This window comes from Pseudophryne corroboree, chromosome 10 (genome assembly GCF_028390025.1).
Source record: "Pseudophryne corroboree isolate aPseCor3 chromosome 10, aPseCor3.hap2, whole genome shotgun sequence".
Lineage (NCBI taxonomy): Eukaryota > Metazoa > Chordata > Amphibia > Anura > Myobatrachidae > Pseudophryne > Pseudophryne corroboree.
In genome coordinates, this window is record NC_086453.1 from 223,503,980 (window position 1) to 223,516,882 (window position 12,903).

The following is a 12,903-nucleotide window of genomic DNA, read 5'->3' on the forward strand; positions in this document are numbered from 1 at the left end:
CCCCACTCCCCCAGGGTACCCCGGCCAGGGGTGACTAGTTGGATATTTGATGCCACGGCCGCAGGGCACGGTATAAAAGTGACCCCCGGCTGTGGCATTATCTGTCCAGCTAGTGGAGCCCGGTGCTGGTTTTAAAAATACGGGGGACCCCTACGCTTTTTGTCCCCCGTATTTTTGGAACCAGGCGCAGAGCCCGATGCTGGTTGCTTAAATATGGGGGAACCCCTGTCCATTTTTTTCCCATATTTCTGCAACCAGGATCGGCTCAAAGAGCCCGAGGCTGGTTTGCCTTAGGAGGGGGGACCCCACGCAATTTTTTTTTAACATTTAATCTTTTTTTTTTTTTTTTTAACAAAGTGCACAATGAAGCCCAGCACGGATCTCTCAGATCCGGCCGAGATTCATTGTATTAAAGTCGGCAGTGTTTTACAAGTCACTCACGTAAAACACTGCCTAAAAAAACGAATGACATCGACATCGGAAAACCCGAAAATGCAGAATACGGCAGCTTAGTAAATTAGTCGTAACAAATTCAAAAAGTTGCAGTTTTACACTTTCGATGTCATTCGTGATTATTCTCCCACCAAATCGGGAGAATTACGAATGTTAGTAAATATACCCCACTGTCTTTAATTCTTGTGTTTCCAGATCACAGATATTTTACACATTACCACATCCTTGATAGTTATATTTATGTTCCCTAGTGCTGAGTCATGTGTGCTTCTTCTAATGTATGAATAATTGTTGCTATTGTTCAGCATCTGTTATCTAACATATCTTATATCTAGATGTATGTCTACATATCTTCCATATGTATCATCTCCCTTGAATCTATATTTCCTCAGATCTTCATTGTGGACTCCTGGGGTAGACGGTTACTTCTGCTCTTAGGTTTCGGGATATGCTGCACTGCTTGTATTGTACTAACCATCGCACTTGTATATCAGGTGGGAATATATTTTATTCTGATAAACCACTCAAAATGCAGGCTCTAGTGACAGTTTTTTCATCACTTATGTGCAGTATACCATATGTACAGTAATTATCATTTGAATTACTTACAGAATATAGTTATTTATTTTGCTGGTTAATGCCATGTGGTACATATACTGCTTCTATGTGGTGATTAATACAGTGGGTTGTGGCATAACCAATGTGGTCTAGGCCAGTAGTGCCATAAATTTGTGTGAATTTGTTCTGGAACTCCATGTTTCATATTGCCACTTGGTCTATGATCTCATATAATACTGTGGTATAGGTATTGCTTATCTGACAACACAAAGGATCCCAAAACAAATACCACATATCTATTTGGGGTACCGCCCGGACTGGACACAGTACTGATTTAAATGAGCAAATAATGAAATATATTTATTTTTGGAAATACAGATGCTACTTGCGAACCTATGAATCCATAATGCATGTTTTATTATAATGGGTGTAGACTCCATTCCAGGTGTTTACTTATGTTAGTGCATTTTTCGCTAACTTCTATAACAGCACAAAAAGGCTCATTTACAACTGCAAAATGAGTCTTTCAGCCTGCCCCCATAAAATGGGGCGTGCACCTGCTTTTGTAAGTTTGTGTATACACCTGAAAATGGGCATGGCAGTAGAAGGTGCAAGTCACAGCAAACTCCTGCTTCCATTTTATGACTGTTTCATACAATTTCTTTGCAAAAATACTGCATATTTTAACATAATCTATACCTGAAACTTGTAGTTATGTGAGTGAAAAGACATAAACTGTCTGCTAGGTCCTACTTCATCCATTAACCAACATTGGCCCTCATTCCGAGTTGTTCGCCCGCTAGCTGCTTTTAGCAGCATTGCACACGCTAGACCGCCGCCCTCTGGGAGTGTATCTTATCTTAGCAGAATAGCAAACGAAAGATTAGCAGAACTGCTACTAAATAATTATTTGCAGTTTCTGAGTAGCTCCAGACCTACTCACAGATTGCGATCAGCTCAGTACGTTTAGTTCCTGGTTTGACGTCACAAACACGCCCTGCGTTCGGCCAGCTACTCCCCCGTTTCTCCAGACACTCCTGCGTTTTTCCCTGACACGCCTGCGTTTTTTAGCACACTCCCGGAAAACGCTCAGTTACCACCCAGAAACGCCCCTTTCCTGTCAATCATTCACTGATCAGCAGTGCGACTGAAAAGCACCGCAGGATCCACAGCAAAGCTGCTAAGTTTTTAGTTAAATAACTAAGCGCATGCGCCCTGCGTGCCTTGCGCATGCGCAATTAGCATCAAATCGCAGCATAGCGAAAATCGGCAACGAGCGAACAACACGGAATGACCACCATTGTACACAGCAATCAGGCTTGGCAGAACATGGTGTGCCTAGTACTCAGAGCAGGAAGGTGCTGCACTATCAGGACGGTATCCGGTCATTAGGTCGACCACTATTGGTCGAAGTGCATTGGGTCAACATGGTCACTATGCTGACATGAACAAGGTCGACATGGAAAAATGTTGACATGAGATTTTCCCAATTTTTTCCCAATTTTTTAGATTTTTCATACTTTACGATCCACGTGGACTACAATTGGGAACAGTAACCTGTGCTGTGCGCAGTGGTAGCGGAGCGAGGCACCTTGCCTGAAGTTCGCTCGCCATGCGAGGGGACACGGTGCACTAATTGAGGTTCCAGGTCACTTTACAAAGAAAACGGCACCAAAAGGAAAAAAAAATAAAAACGTCGACCTTGTTTATGTTGACCTAGTGACCGCGTTGACCTATTCCAGGTGTCGATCTAGTCACTGTTGACCAATAGGGGTCGACCTAGTGACTGTCCACCTAGTTACTGTCTATGCTGTGATCCACACCATCAGGACACCCCTCCAGCCTGCCCTGAATTTTTTTGTTTTTTTCCGGGTGTCATCAGGTTGGCAGGTGCTGTTTCACATTCTGGGGTCAATTCAGTTAGGCGCGTAAGTGCGGCTACATGCCGCACCCTTGGTACTGCCGGACCCATATGGCTGGGTACAAAACTCATCAAGTCTAGTGTGAGAATGGATTGCGAGGAGGGCGAATTTAGGTGTCGTTGCCAGCGTTTATACGTTGTTTCAACTACAACTTGCCCCCTCTGCCCCTAATTGACCACTCTGAATCCCACTCCCCTATACCCAAGTGCTTACCATTGGAATGTAAGACATTGGGGGTAATTCTAAGTTGATCGCAGCAGGAAATTTTTTAGCAGTTGGGCAAAACCATGTGCAGTGCAGGGGGGGCAGATATAACATGTGCAGAGAGAGTACGATTTGGGTGGGTTATTTCGTTTCTGTGCAGGGTAAATACTGGCTGCTTTATTTTTACACTGCAATTTAGATTGCAGATTGAACACACCACACCCAAATCTAACTCTCTCTGCACATGTTATATCTGTCCCCCCTGCAGTGCACATGGTTTTGCCCAATTGCTAACAAAATTCCTGCTGCGATCAACTTGGAATTACCCCCATTATACATGCTGTGCATCTGTCAGCCCCTCCCATCCCTCACTGTACAGTTCAGAGGCTGAATAGAGATGGCTTAATTATTATATTATTTCCAGGTTACAGGATAAAAATAGTGTGTGTACACTGACAATGTCTCGGCCAGCAACAACTACATCCCTGATATTATACATAGTCAAATTTATTTAGCTGTACACTCTCCAAAGAATTCCTCATCCTCCAAGATATAATGTGAGGGAGAAAGGGGAGGTGATAGATGTATTTCAGTGAGGCCATTACTTATGTTAATCATAACTAATTTCCTTTCAGACCAGCGTGCATTGGATGCCTTACCTTAGCATTACCTGTGTCATCGTCTATGTCATTGGTCATGCCATAGGACCCAGTAAGTGGATTTTAAAAAAAGCGTGTTTGGTAACTTTCATTTTAATCATATCGACAAGTGAGAGAGAAAGAGTATGAGAAAGGAGATACAGCAGTAAATGGAGAGGCTGATTCTCTGCCTGGAAAGTCCTATAACTTGTCATTAACTTGTCAATATTGCCCATCTATCTGTATCAGTACTGGGCCTCTCTCACTCAATAAACAGTTCTTAGTCTCGGGGCTAAATTTACTATACGTCTCTCTCCAAAGTTGCCACATCATTAGCGGTTTCAGACGCTGGATTTGAAGGTGCAGTTGTGTTCAATACAAAACACACCTGGTTGCGTATTTAATAAAATAGGGCCAATTCACAGTTGAACGCAACAACTCCGATGATGAGATATCTGGGCACACGCAGAAGCCACACGGTGCATGTCAGATCTCTGTGTGCGAGATCACACACACTGCCCCCAAGCCGCAGCATGACTGCCATTGACCGATGGTCATGACGGTGATCTGATGGTGCACCTTCATATGCAGCACTTGTATCTGTGATGGCGGCAGGAGACACCTCCTTCGGCATTAGCATAATGTAGCAGCGGCGGCTGCGACAACCGTTGCAGCTGCTACTACACTACATCCATCTCTCTGAATCTCTCACATTACCTGTTTATATCTAGCGGTGGAAACCACTGAAGGTACAGTGGCTTTGAAAAGTATTGCATAGTAAATTAAGCCCTTGGAGTATTAAAAGCAGGACAGAATTTTCAAGATATCTCAGTGTTTCCAATTTTCTCTAGTCTCAAGCAAAGAAACCCTACACATCTGGCGCATTAATTATTTTGGTAATGTTTCTTAAGGGAATGTAAACATTAAGAGGGCGATTCTCAATGATGCACGGGACAGCTACACAAATTAAAATGAAATACTTCTCCAAAATACCAAGATTACAGTGGGTCTTAAGTTATAGGGTAAGACATTGCTACTAAACAATTAAGTTTTCATATGACAACAATTTCTTAACAGATCAGTTTAAAAGGAAAAACTATTTAAAAGCGTATGATGCACAGGACTTTATGTTCACTTTCTGGTGAATCACCCAAGAGCGTTCTCTCACACACGCTTGTTAAATGGGTGAAACACATGAAGACTAACAAGCATCGTACTAATGCATTTAGAATGGGTTTTACCAATACAGTCTATTATACTGGTGGCACTGGCACCCATTCATATCCATGAGAAATACATTAGGCCATGCCATGTTCTAAGTTTTTAAACACTGCATTTACATTTCAGGGGTTAAATAGTGATTGTACTGTGCTACAAACATGTTCGTGGCCATCAAGCCAGGGAAAATCAACCAAACTTGAACCAGTTGAACATCTCTACTTACAGCCATATAATGTTCTCAGAAATGATAGAAAGTCTGTAAACAGATATATCATGTACAGTTTATAAGCAGCCTGGGGCAAATGAACCTACAATAGTGAGAATATTAATGATGATATTATTGGGTAAATGTATGAAGCAGTGATAAAAGTGTAGAAGTGAGCCAGTGGAGAAGTTGCCCATCAGAATCAGAATCAACTTTATTGGCCCGGTATACTTGCGTATACTAGAAATTTGTCTTTGGTTTGCTATACAACAGCCAAGTAGGTAACAGATAAGCAAGTGTGTGTGTGGGTGGGGGGAGGTACGCAACCATGGCAACCAATCAACCGCTCTGTATAATTTTATAGTATGCAAATTATAAATGTTACTTCAATGCTGCTTGGTTGCAACTTCTCCACTGGCTCCCTTCTCCACTCTTATCACTGCTTCATACATTTACCCTTATGTTTCATATGAAAAAGTGCTTTTTCTCTCTCTCTCTCTCTCTCTCTCTCTCTCTCTCTCTCTGTATTCAGGCCCTATACCCTACGTGATCACCACTGAGATGTTTCGTCAAGCATCCCGACCTGCAGCCTTTATGGTGGCTGGCAGTGTACACTGGTTGTCAAACTTCATTGTTGGTCTTATCTTTGAATACCTCAGGGTGAGTGCCTGCCTCTCTCTCATTACTGCTCCCCCCCCCCCCTCCCCAATTTCCTCATCTCCTTCATCTTTATTCTATCTCCCCATTCCTTTCTCCCACTTCTACCCCCATCCACCATTTCTTTAATCTCTTCACCTTCCACCTCCCTTCATCTCCTTACCCCCCACCTGAACGAGAGAGGCTTCTCCTCACTGCTCACATACACAGTGCACCAGGAACAGTGAAAGCAAACTGGAGCTATATACCCTCCTATCAGTGCCCCTCCTCCCCCATATGGGATGACTGGTACAGACCTCCATTTGCTGTCACTGCTACCGCTGCTGTGTCTAGGGATGGTCATCAGTCATTGATGTTAGATCCGATGATTCCCCAGCAACAAATTAGCGTTTCACTTTTGTTGTTTGTCCCATTGCAGGGTACATGGCACTGAGGCTAATCCCGAATGTGATAGTCAGTCCCCGCTTCCCTGACTGGTCCACCACTTAGATTCACTCCCCATTACATCGCTCAGCCCATGCCGCCCTTCTCTGTTTCATCGATGGTACAAATGATGTACCAATGTAAAACACTGCTAGCACCATTGATGGGGACCATCACTGGTTAAGCATTCGATGGTTATCCCTAGCTCTGTCCACCTCAGTGCATGTGAGCAGAGGTGGTTGCGCTCTCCTTTTGTCCCTAGCAGCCACTGAGAGATGTGATGTGACGGGGCTTCCCCTTAGCAATAGCTGCTAGACTGACATTTATATAGATTATATTATAGAGGTGCTGTGCTTGTGTTAAATTCAATTTCTCTGACGTCCTAGTGGATGCTGGGTACTCCGTATGGACCATGGGGTATAGACGGGCTCCGCAGGAGACTGGGCACTCTTAAAAGAAAGATTAGGTACTATATCTGGTGTGCACTGGCTCCTCCCTCTATGCCCCTCCTCCAGACCTCAGTTAGTATCTGTGCCCGGCCAGAGCTGGATGCACCCTAGGGGCTCTCCTGAGCTTCCTAGAAAAGAAAGTATTTGTTAGGTTTTTTTATTTTCAGTGAGATCTGCTGGCAACAGACTCACTGCTACGTGGGACTGAGGGGAGAGAAGCGAACCTACCTGCTTGCAGCTAGCTTGGGCTTCTAAGGCTACTGGACCCCATTAGCTCCAGAGGGATCGAACACAGGCCCAGTCCTCGGTCGTCCGGTCCCGGAGCCGCGCCGCCGTCCCCCTTGCAGAGCCAGAAGAACGAAGAGAAGTTGAAAATCGGCGGCTGAAGACTCCGGTCTTCATTAAGGTAGCGCACAGCACTGCAGCTGTGCGCCATTGCTCCCTTAGCACACCACACACTCCGGTCACTGATGGGTGCAGGGCGCTGGGGGGGGGCGCCCTGGGCAGCAATTAGATTACCTTACTTGGCGAAAAGCACATAGTACAGTCTGATAAACTGTATATGTGCATTAACCCCCGCCATTAAAGTACATAAAAGAACAGAAGCCCGCCGCTGAGGGGGCCGGGCCTTCTTCCTCAGCACACCGGCGCCATTTTCTCTTCACAGCTCAGCTGGAAGGAAGCTCCCCAGGCTCTCCCTTGCAGTATCCTGGTACACAAAGGGTAAAAAAGAGAGGGGGGGCACATAAATTTAGGCGCAAAAACTGTGTATATAAGCTGCTATAGGGGAAAAATCACTCAGTATAGTGTACATCCCTGTATTATATAGCGCTGTGGTGTGTGCTGGCATACTCTCTCTCTGTCTCTCCAAAGGGCCTGGTGGGGGAACTGTCTTCAAATAGAGCATCCCCTGTGTGTGTGGTGTGTCGGTACGCGTGTGTCGACATGTCTGAGGTAAAAGGCTCCTCTAAGGAGGTGATAGAGCGGATAAGTGTGTGGGAGGGTGTCTCCGTCAACAACGCCGACACCTGTTTGGATATGTGTAAGTGCTGAGGTAAAATTATTGCACAAAAGGTTAGGGAACAGAAAGGAAATCTACCCTGGTCTGTCCCTATGTCACAGAGTCCTTCAGAGTCTCTCTATGTTCACTATCCAAAATTAGTATCGACACGGAGTTTAACTCCACTGTCGACTACGATAATGCAAAGTTACAGCCAAGAGGGCTAAAAGATATTCAATATATGATTATTGGAATAAAAGATGATTTGCATATCACTGATGACTCATCTGTCCCTGACACGAGAGTACACATGTTAAGGGGAAGAATGCTGAGGTAAATTTCCCTCCTCTCATGAAGAAAAAGAGCGGGAATCTCCAGACAAGAGACGGCAGCTTCCCACAAGAGAATTCTCAGGCTGTATCCTTTCCCCACTAGGGCCAGGATGTGTTGAGAATCTTCCCCTCGGGTGTCCTGTTTGCACTAGCTATTCTCAGGGATCCTGCAGATAGCGTGCACATTCTAGTATACTACCCAGACCGGCGATTGTGTCGGCATGGGTTTATAGCGCTGTGGCAGCGTGGACAGGTACCTTATCAGCAGAGATTGAGACCCTAGTATGCATATAAATATTTTAAGATGCTGTCTTAAGTGATAGATATATAATTATAAAGCATGCCCAAAGGGACATGAGTATACTGGGTCCTAGAGACAAAAGCTATGTCGATTTCTGCTTGACGTGTCCTGTAGAATATACATTGGACAGATGATGCCGACTTAAGAGGCATATGGAAGGCTGAGGATTGTGTGGAGAAAGGTTCTCGGGCCTGGTCTCCACAGTTATAGCTGGTAATTCTGATATTTTGCCTTATATTCCTGCACAGCCTAGGAAAGCACGACATTATTAAATGCAGCTTTTCGAATAAAGAAACAAGAAAGTCTGAGGTGCGTCCTTTATTGTCAGAGCCGGGGGCAGAGGAAAGAAGCTGTACAACACAGCTAGTCCCCAGGAACAGAAGTCCTCCCCGGCCTCTACAAAAATCCACCGCATGTCGCTGGGGCTCCACAGGCGGAGCTAGGCCCGGTGGGGACACGCCTTCGTAAGTTCAGCCACAAGTGGGTTCACTCCCTGTTAGATCCCTGGGCAATAAAAATTGTATCGCAGGGATACAGGCTGGACTGTGAGAAGATGCCCCCTCACCGAGGACCCGGCGGGCTTCCCCCAAGAGAGGGAGCTAGTGTTAACTGCAATTCGTAAATTGTATCTTCAACAGGTGGTGGTCAAGGGTCCCCTCCTTCAACAAGAGGGTGTTATTATTCAACCATGTTATAATCCCGAAACCAGACGGTTCGGTTAGACCCATATTGAATTAAAATCCCTGAACATATACCTGAAAAGGTTCAGGTTCAAGATGGAATCGCTAAGAGCGGTCATTGCATGCCTTAAATGAATCGGGACATAAGGGAGGCATACCTTCGTGTCCCCATTTATCCACCTCATCAGGCGTACCTCAGAATTGTGGTACGGGATTGTCATTACCAATTTCACCAAGGTAATGGCGGATATGATGGTGCTCCTGCGGAAGCAAGGTGTCACTATTATCACATACTTGGATGATCTCCTCATAAAAGCGAGATCAAGAGAGCAGTTGCTGGACAGCGTATCACCTTCTCTGGAAGTGAAACTGCAACACGACTGGATTCTATATATTCCAAAGTCGCAGTTGGTTCCTACAGCTCATCTGCCTCGCCTAGGCATGATCCTAGACACAGACCAGAAGAGGGGTTATCTCCCGATAGAGAGAGCTCAGGAGCTCATGACACTGGTCAGGAATCCATTGAAAACCAAAACAGGTGTCAGTGCATCACTGCACTCGAGTCCTGGGAAGGATGATGGCATCATACGAGGCCATCCCCTTCGGCTGGTTCCATGCAAGGACAATGGAACTTACTGGACAAGTGGTCCGGATCACATCTTCAGATGCATCGGTTAATCACCCTATCCCCCAGGGCCAGGGTGTCTCTCCTGTGGTGGCTGCGGAGTGCTCACCTTCTCGAGGGCCGCAGATTCGGCATTCAGGACTGGGTCCTGGTGACCACGGATGCAAGCCTCCGAGGGTGGGGGGCAGTTACACAGGGAAGAAAATTCCAAGGTTTGTGGTCAAGCCAACAGACTTGCCTTCACATCAATATCCTGGAACTAAGGGCCATATACAACGCCCTAAGTCAAGCGGAGTTCCTGCTTCGCGACCAACCGGTTCTGATCCAGTCAGACCGCAGGGGCTCATGTAAACCGCCAGGGCGGCACAAGGAGCAGGGTGGCGAGAGGTAGAAGCGACCAGAATTCTTCGCTGGGCGGAGAATCAAGTAAGCGCACTGTCAGCAGTGTTCATTCCGGGAGTGGACACGACCTCCACCCGGGAAAGTGGTGACTTCATCAGGAAGTCTTCACGCAGTTTTGCAAATTGATGGAAACTGCCTCAGGTGGACTACATGGCGTCCCAACTCAATAAAAAGATAAAAAAGGTTTTACGCTGGGTCAAGGGACTCTCAGGCGATAGCTGTGGTCGCACTAGTAACACCGTGGGTGTTCCAGTCGGTCTATATATTCCCTCCTCTTCCTCTCAGACCCAAGGGCTGAGAATTGTAATAAACGGAGGAGTGTGAACAATATTCTTTGCTCCGGATTGGCCAAGAAGGACTCGGTACCCGGAACTGCAAGAAATGCTCTCAGAGGACCCATGGCCTCTGCCTCTCAGTCAGGACATGTTGCAACAGGGACCCTGTCTGATCCAAGACTTACCGCGGCTGCGTTGGACGGCATGGCGGTTGAACGCCGGATCCTAGCGGAAAAGGGCATTCCGGATGCAGTTATTCCTACGCTGGTAAAGGCTAGGAAAGACGTGACAGCAAGACTTTTTCACTGTATATGGCGAAAATAGGTTGCTTGGTGTGTGGCCGGGAAGGCCCTACAGAGGAATTCCAGGGGGGTCGATTCCTGCACTTCCTACAGTCAGGAGTGACTATGGGCCTAAAATTAGGATCCATAAAGGCCAAGATTTCGTCCCTATCCCTTTTTCTCTCAAAAAGAACTGGCTTCACTGCCTGAAGTTCGGACGTTGTTACAGGGGTGCTGCATATTCAGCCCCTTTTGTGCCTCCAGTGGCACCTTGGGATCTTAACGTGTGTTGGATTCCTAAAATCCCACTGGTTTGAGCCACTTAAGACCGTGGAGCTAAAATATCTCACGTGGAAAGTGGTCATGCTTTTGGCATTAGCTTGGACTAGGCGTGTGTCAGAATTGGCGGCTTTGTCATGTAAAAGCCCATATCTGATCTTCCATATGGAAAGGGCAGAATGGAGGACCAATTTCTCCCTAAGGTGGTATCATCGTTTCATTTGAACCAACCTATTGTGGTGCCTGCGGCTACTAGGGACTTGGAGGATTCCAAGTTGCTGGACGTAGTCCGGGCCCTGAAACTTTATGTTTCCAGGACGGCTAGAGTCAGAAAAACTGACTCACTATTTATCCTGCATGCACCCAACAAGCTGGGTGCTCCTGCTTCAAAGCAGACTATTGCTCGCTGGATCTGTAGCACGATTCAGCTTGCACATTCTGCGGCTGGACTGCCGCATCCTAAATCAGTAAAAGCCCATTCCACGAGGAAGGTGGGCTCTTCTTGGGCGGCTGCCCGAGGGGTCTCGGCTTTACAACTTTGCCGAGCTGCTACTTGGTCGGGTTCAAACACTTTTGCAAAATTCTACAAGTTTGATACCCTGGCTGAGGAGGACCTTGAGTTGAGTTTGCTCATTCGGTGCTGCAGAGTCATCCGCACTCTCCCGCCCGTTTGGGAGCTTTGGTATAATCCCCATGGTCCTTACGGAGTACCCAGCATCCACTAGGACGTCAGAGAAAATAAGAATTTACTCACCGGTAATTCTATTTCTCGTAGTCCGTAGTGGATGCTGGGAGCCCGTCCCAAGTGCGGACTCTCTGCAATACATGTATATAGTTATTGCTTAACTAAAGGGTTATTGTATGAGCCATCTGTTGAGAGAGGCTCAGTTATTGTTCATACTGTTAACTGGGTATAGTTATCACGAGTTGTACAGTGTGATTGGTGTGGCTGGTATGAGTCTTACCCTGGATTCCAAATCCTTTTCTAGTAATGTCAGCTCTTCCGGGCACAGTTTCTCTAACTGAGGTCTGGAGGAGGGGCATAGAGGGAGGAGCCAGTGCACACCAGATATAGTACCTAATCTTTCTTTTAAGAGTGCCCAGTCTCCTGCGGAGCCCGTCTATACCCCATGGTCCTTACGGAGTACCCAGCATCCACTACGGACTACGAGAAATAGAATTACCGGTGAGTAAATTCTTATTTACGTTTCTCTTCATTTTCCCTTACAGAATGGATTAGGACCGTACTGTTTTGTCCTTTTTGCTGCCGTCTGTTTAGCTACATTCCTCTTCATATTTTTTGTTATTCCTGAAACCAAGGGCAAAACGTTCCTGGAGATCAGTCAGCTGATGGCAAAGAGGAATGGACTGGAGGAGAGAACAGACTCCAAGGAATTCCAAGACCTAAACCCAGTGTTATGTGACATGCCACTGGAAAAACATGAATTGGCCATTAATACTCCACTGTGACCACTTATTTCCTTAATGGACTCTTTTCTGCTGCTTGAACAGTAAAGGTATTCTGAACGCCATTCATCACCCTATAATATATAATAATATATAATATATAGGTTTATAGAATTGCAGCCCTGCCCAACATTTCTATAAATGGTTAAGCAGGGTGGAATTCTGTTTGCTCAATTTCTATATGACGAGCTAGACACATGGAAGCTTCTCCTTTTATTGTCCATGGTGTTCCTCATTTAATAAACGTTATACTTTTTTATCACGCGTGTATTTGTGAAGCGGTCAAAAATATTATTTTATTTAAATCATATGGTATCCGGATGGAAGATAGACAGTAGGTAATAATAAGGTAGAGAGAGGCAATAGGTAAGAAGATAGACAGAGGCAATAGGTCGACAGTCAGATTAAGATTTGGGCAGTAGTTATCCTGCACAGAAACAATATAACCCACCCAAATCTAAATCTCTCTGCACATGTTACATCTGCCCCCCCTGCAGTGCAACATGGTTTTGCCCATTATTGTACTTTTTT

At 45.8% G+C, this 12,903-nt stretch overlaps 1 protein-coding gene across 3 annotated transcripts in view; it reads left to right on the forward strand.

The window, feature by feature from the left end:
- The window catches only part of SLC2A5 (solute carrier family 2 member 5), a 197,924-nt gene that overhangs the window by 132,247 nt on the left and 52,774 nt on the right, over nt 1-12,903 (forward strand). For 2 of the 3 annotated variants that reach the window (XM_063943102.1, XM_063943104.1), the window contains exons 9-12: nt 846-947; nt 3,773-3,848; nt 5,734-5,861; nt 12,136-12,631. In XM_063943102.1, coding sequence (XP_063799172.1) covers nt 846-947; nt 3,773-3,848; nt 5,734-5,861; nt 12,136-12,375 — 546 coding nt within the window. In that variant the 3' untranslated portion in view covers nt 12,376-12,631. Of the gene's footprint in view, nt 1-845; nt 948-3,772; nt 3,849-5,733; nt 5,862-12,135; nt 12,632-12,903 lie in introns of those variants that run through there. The other variant, XM_063943103.1, reaches the window with a different exon arrangement.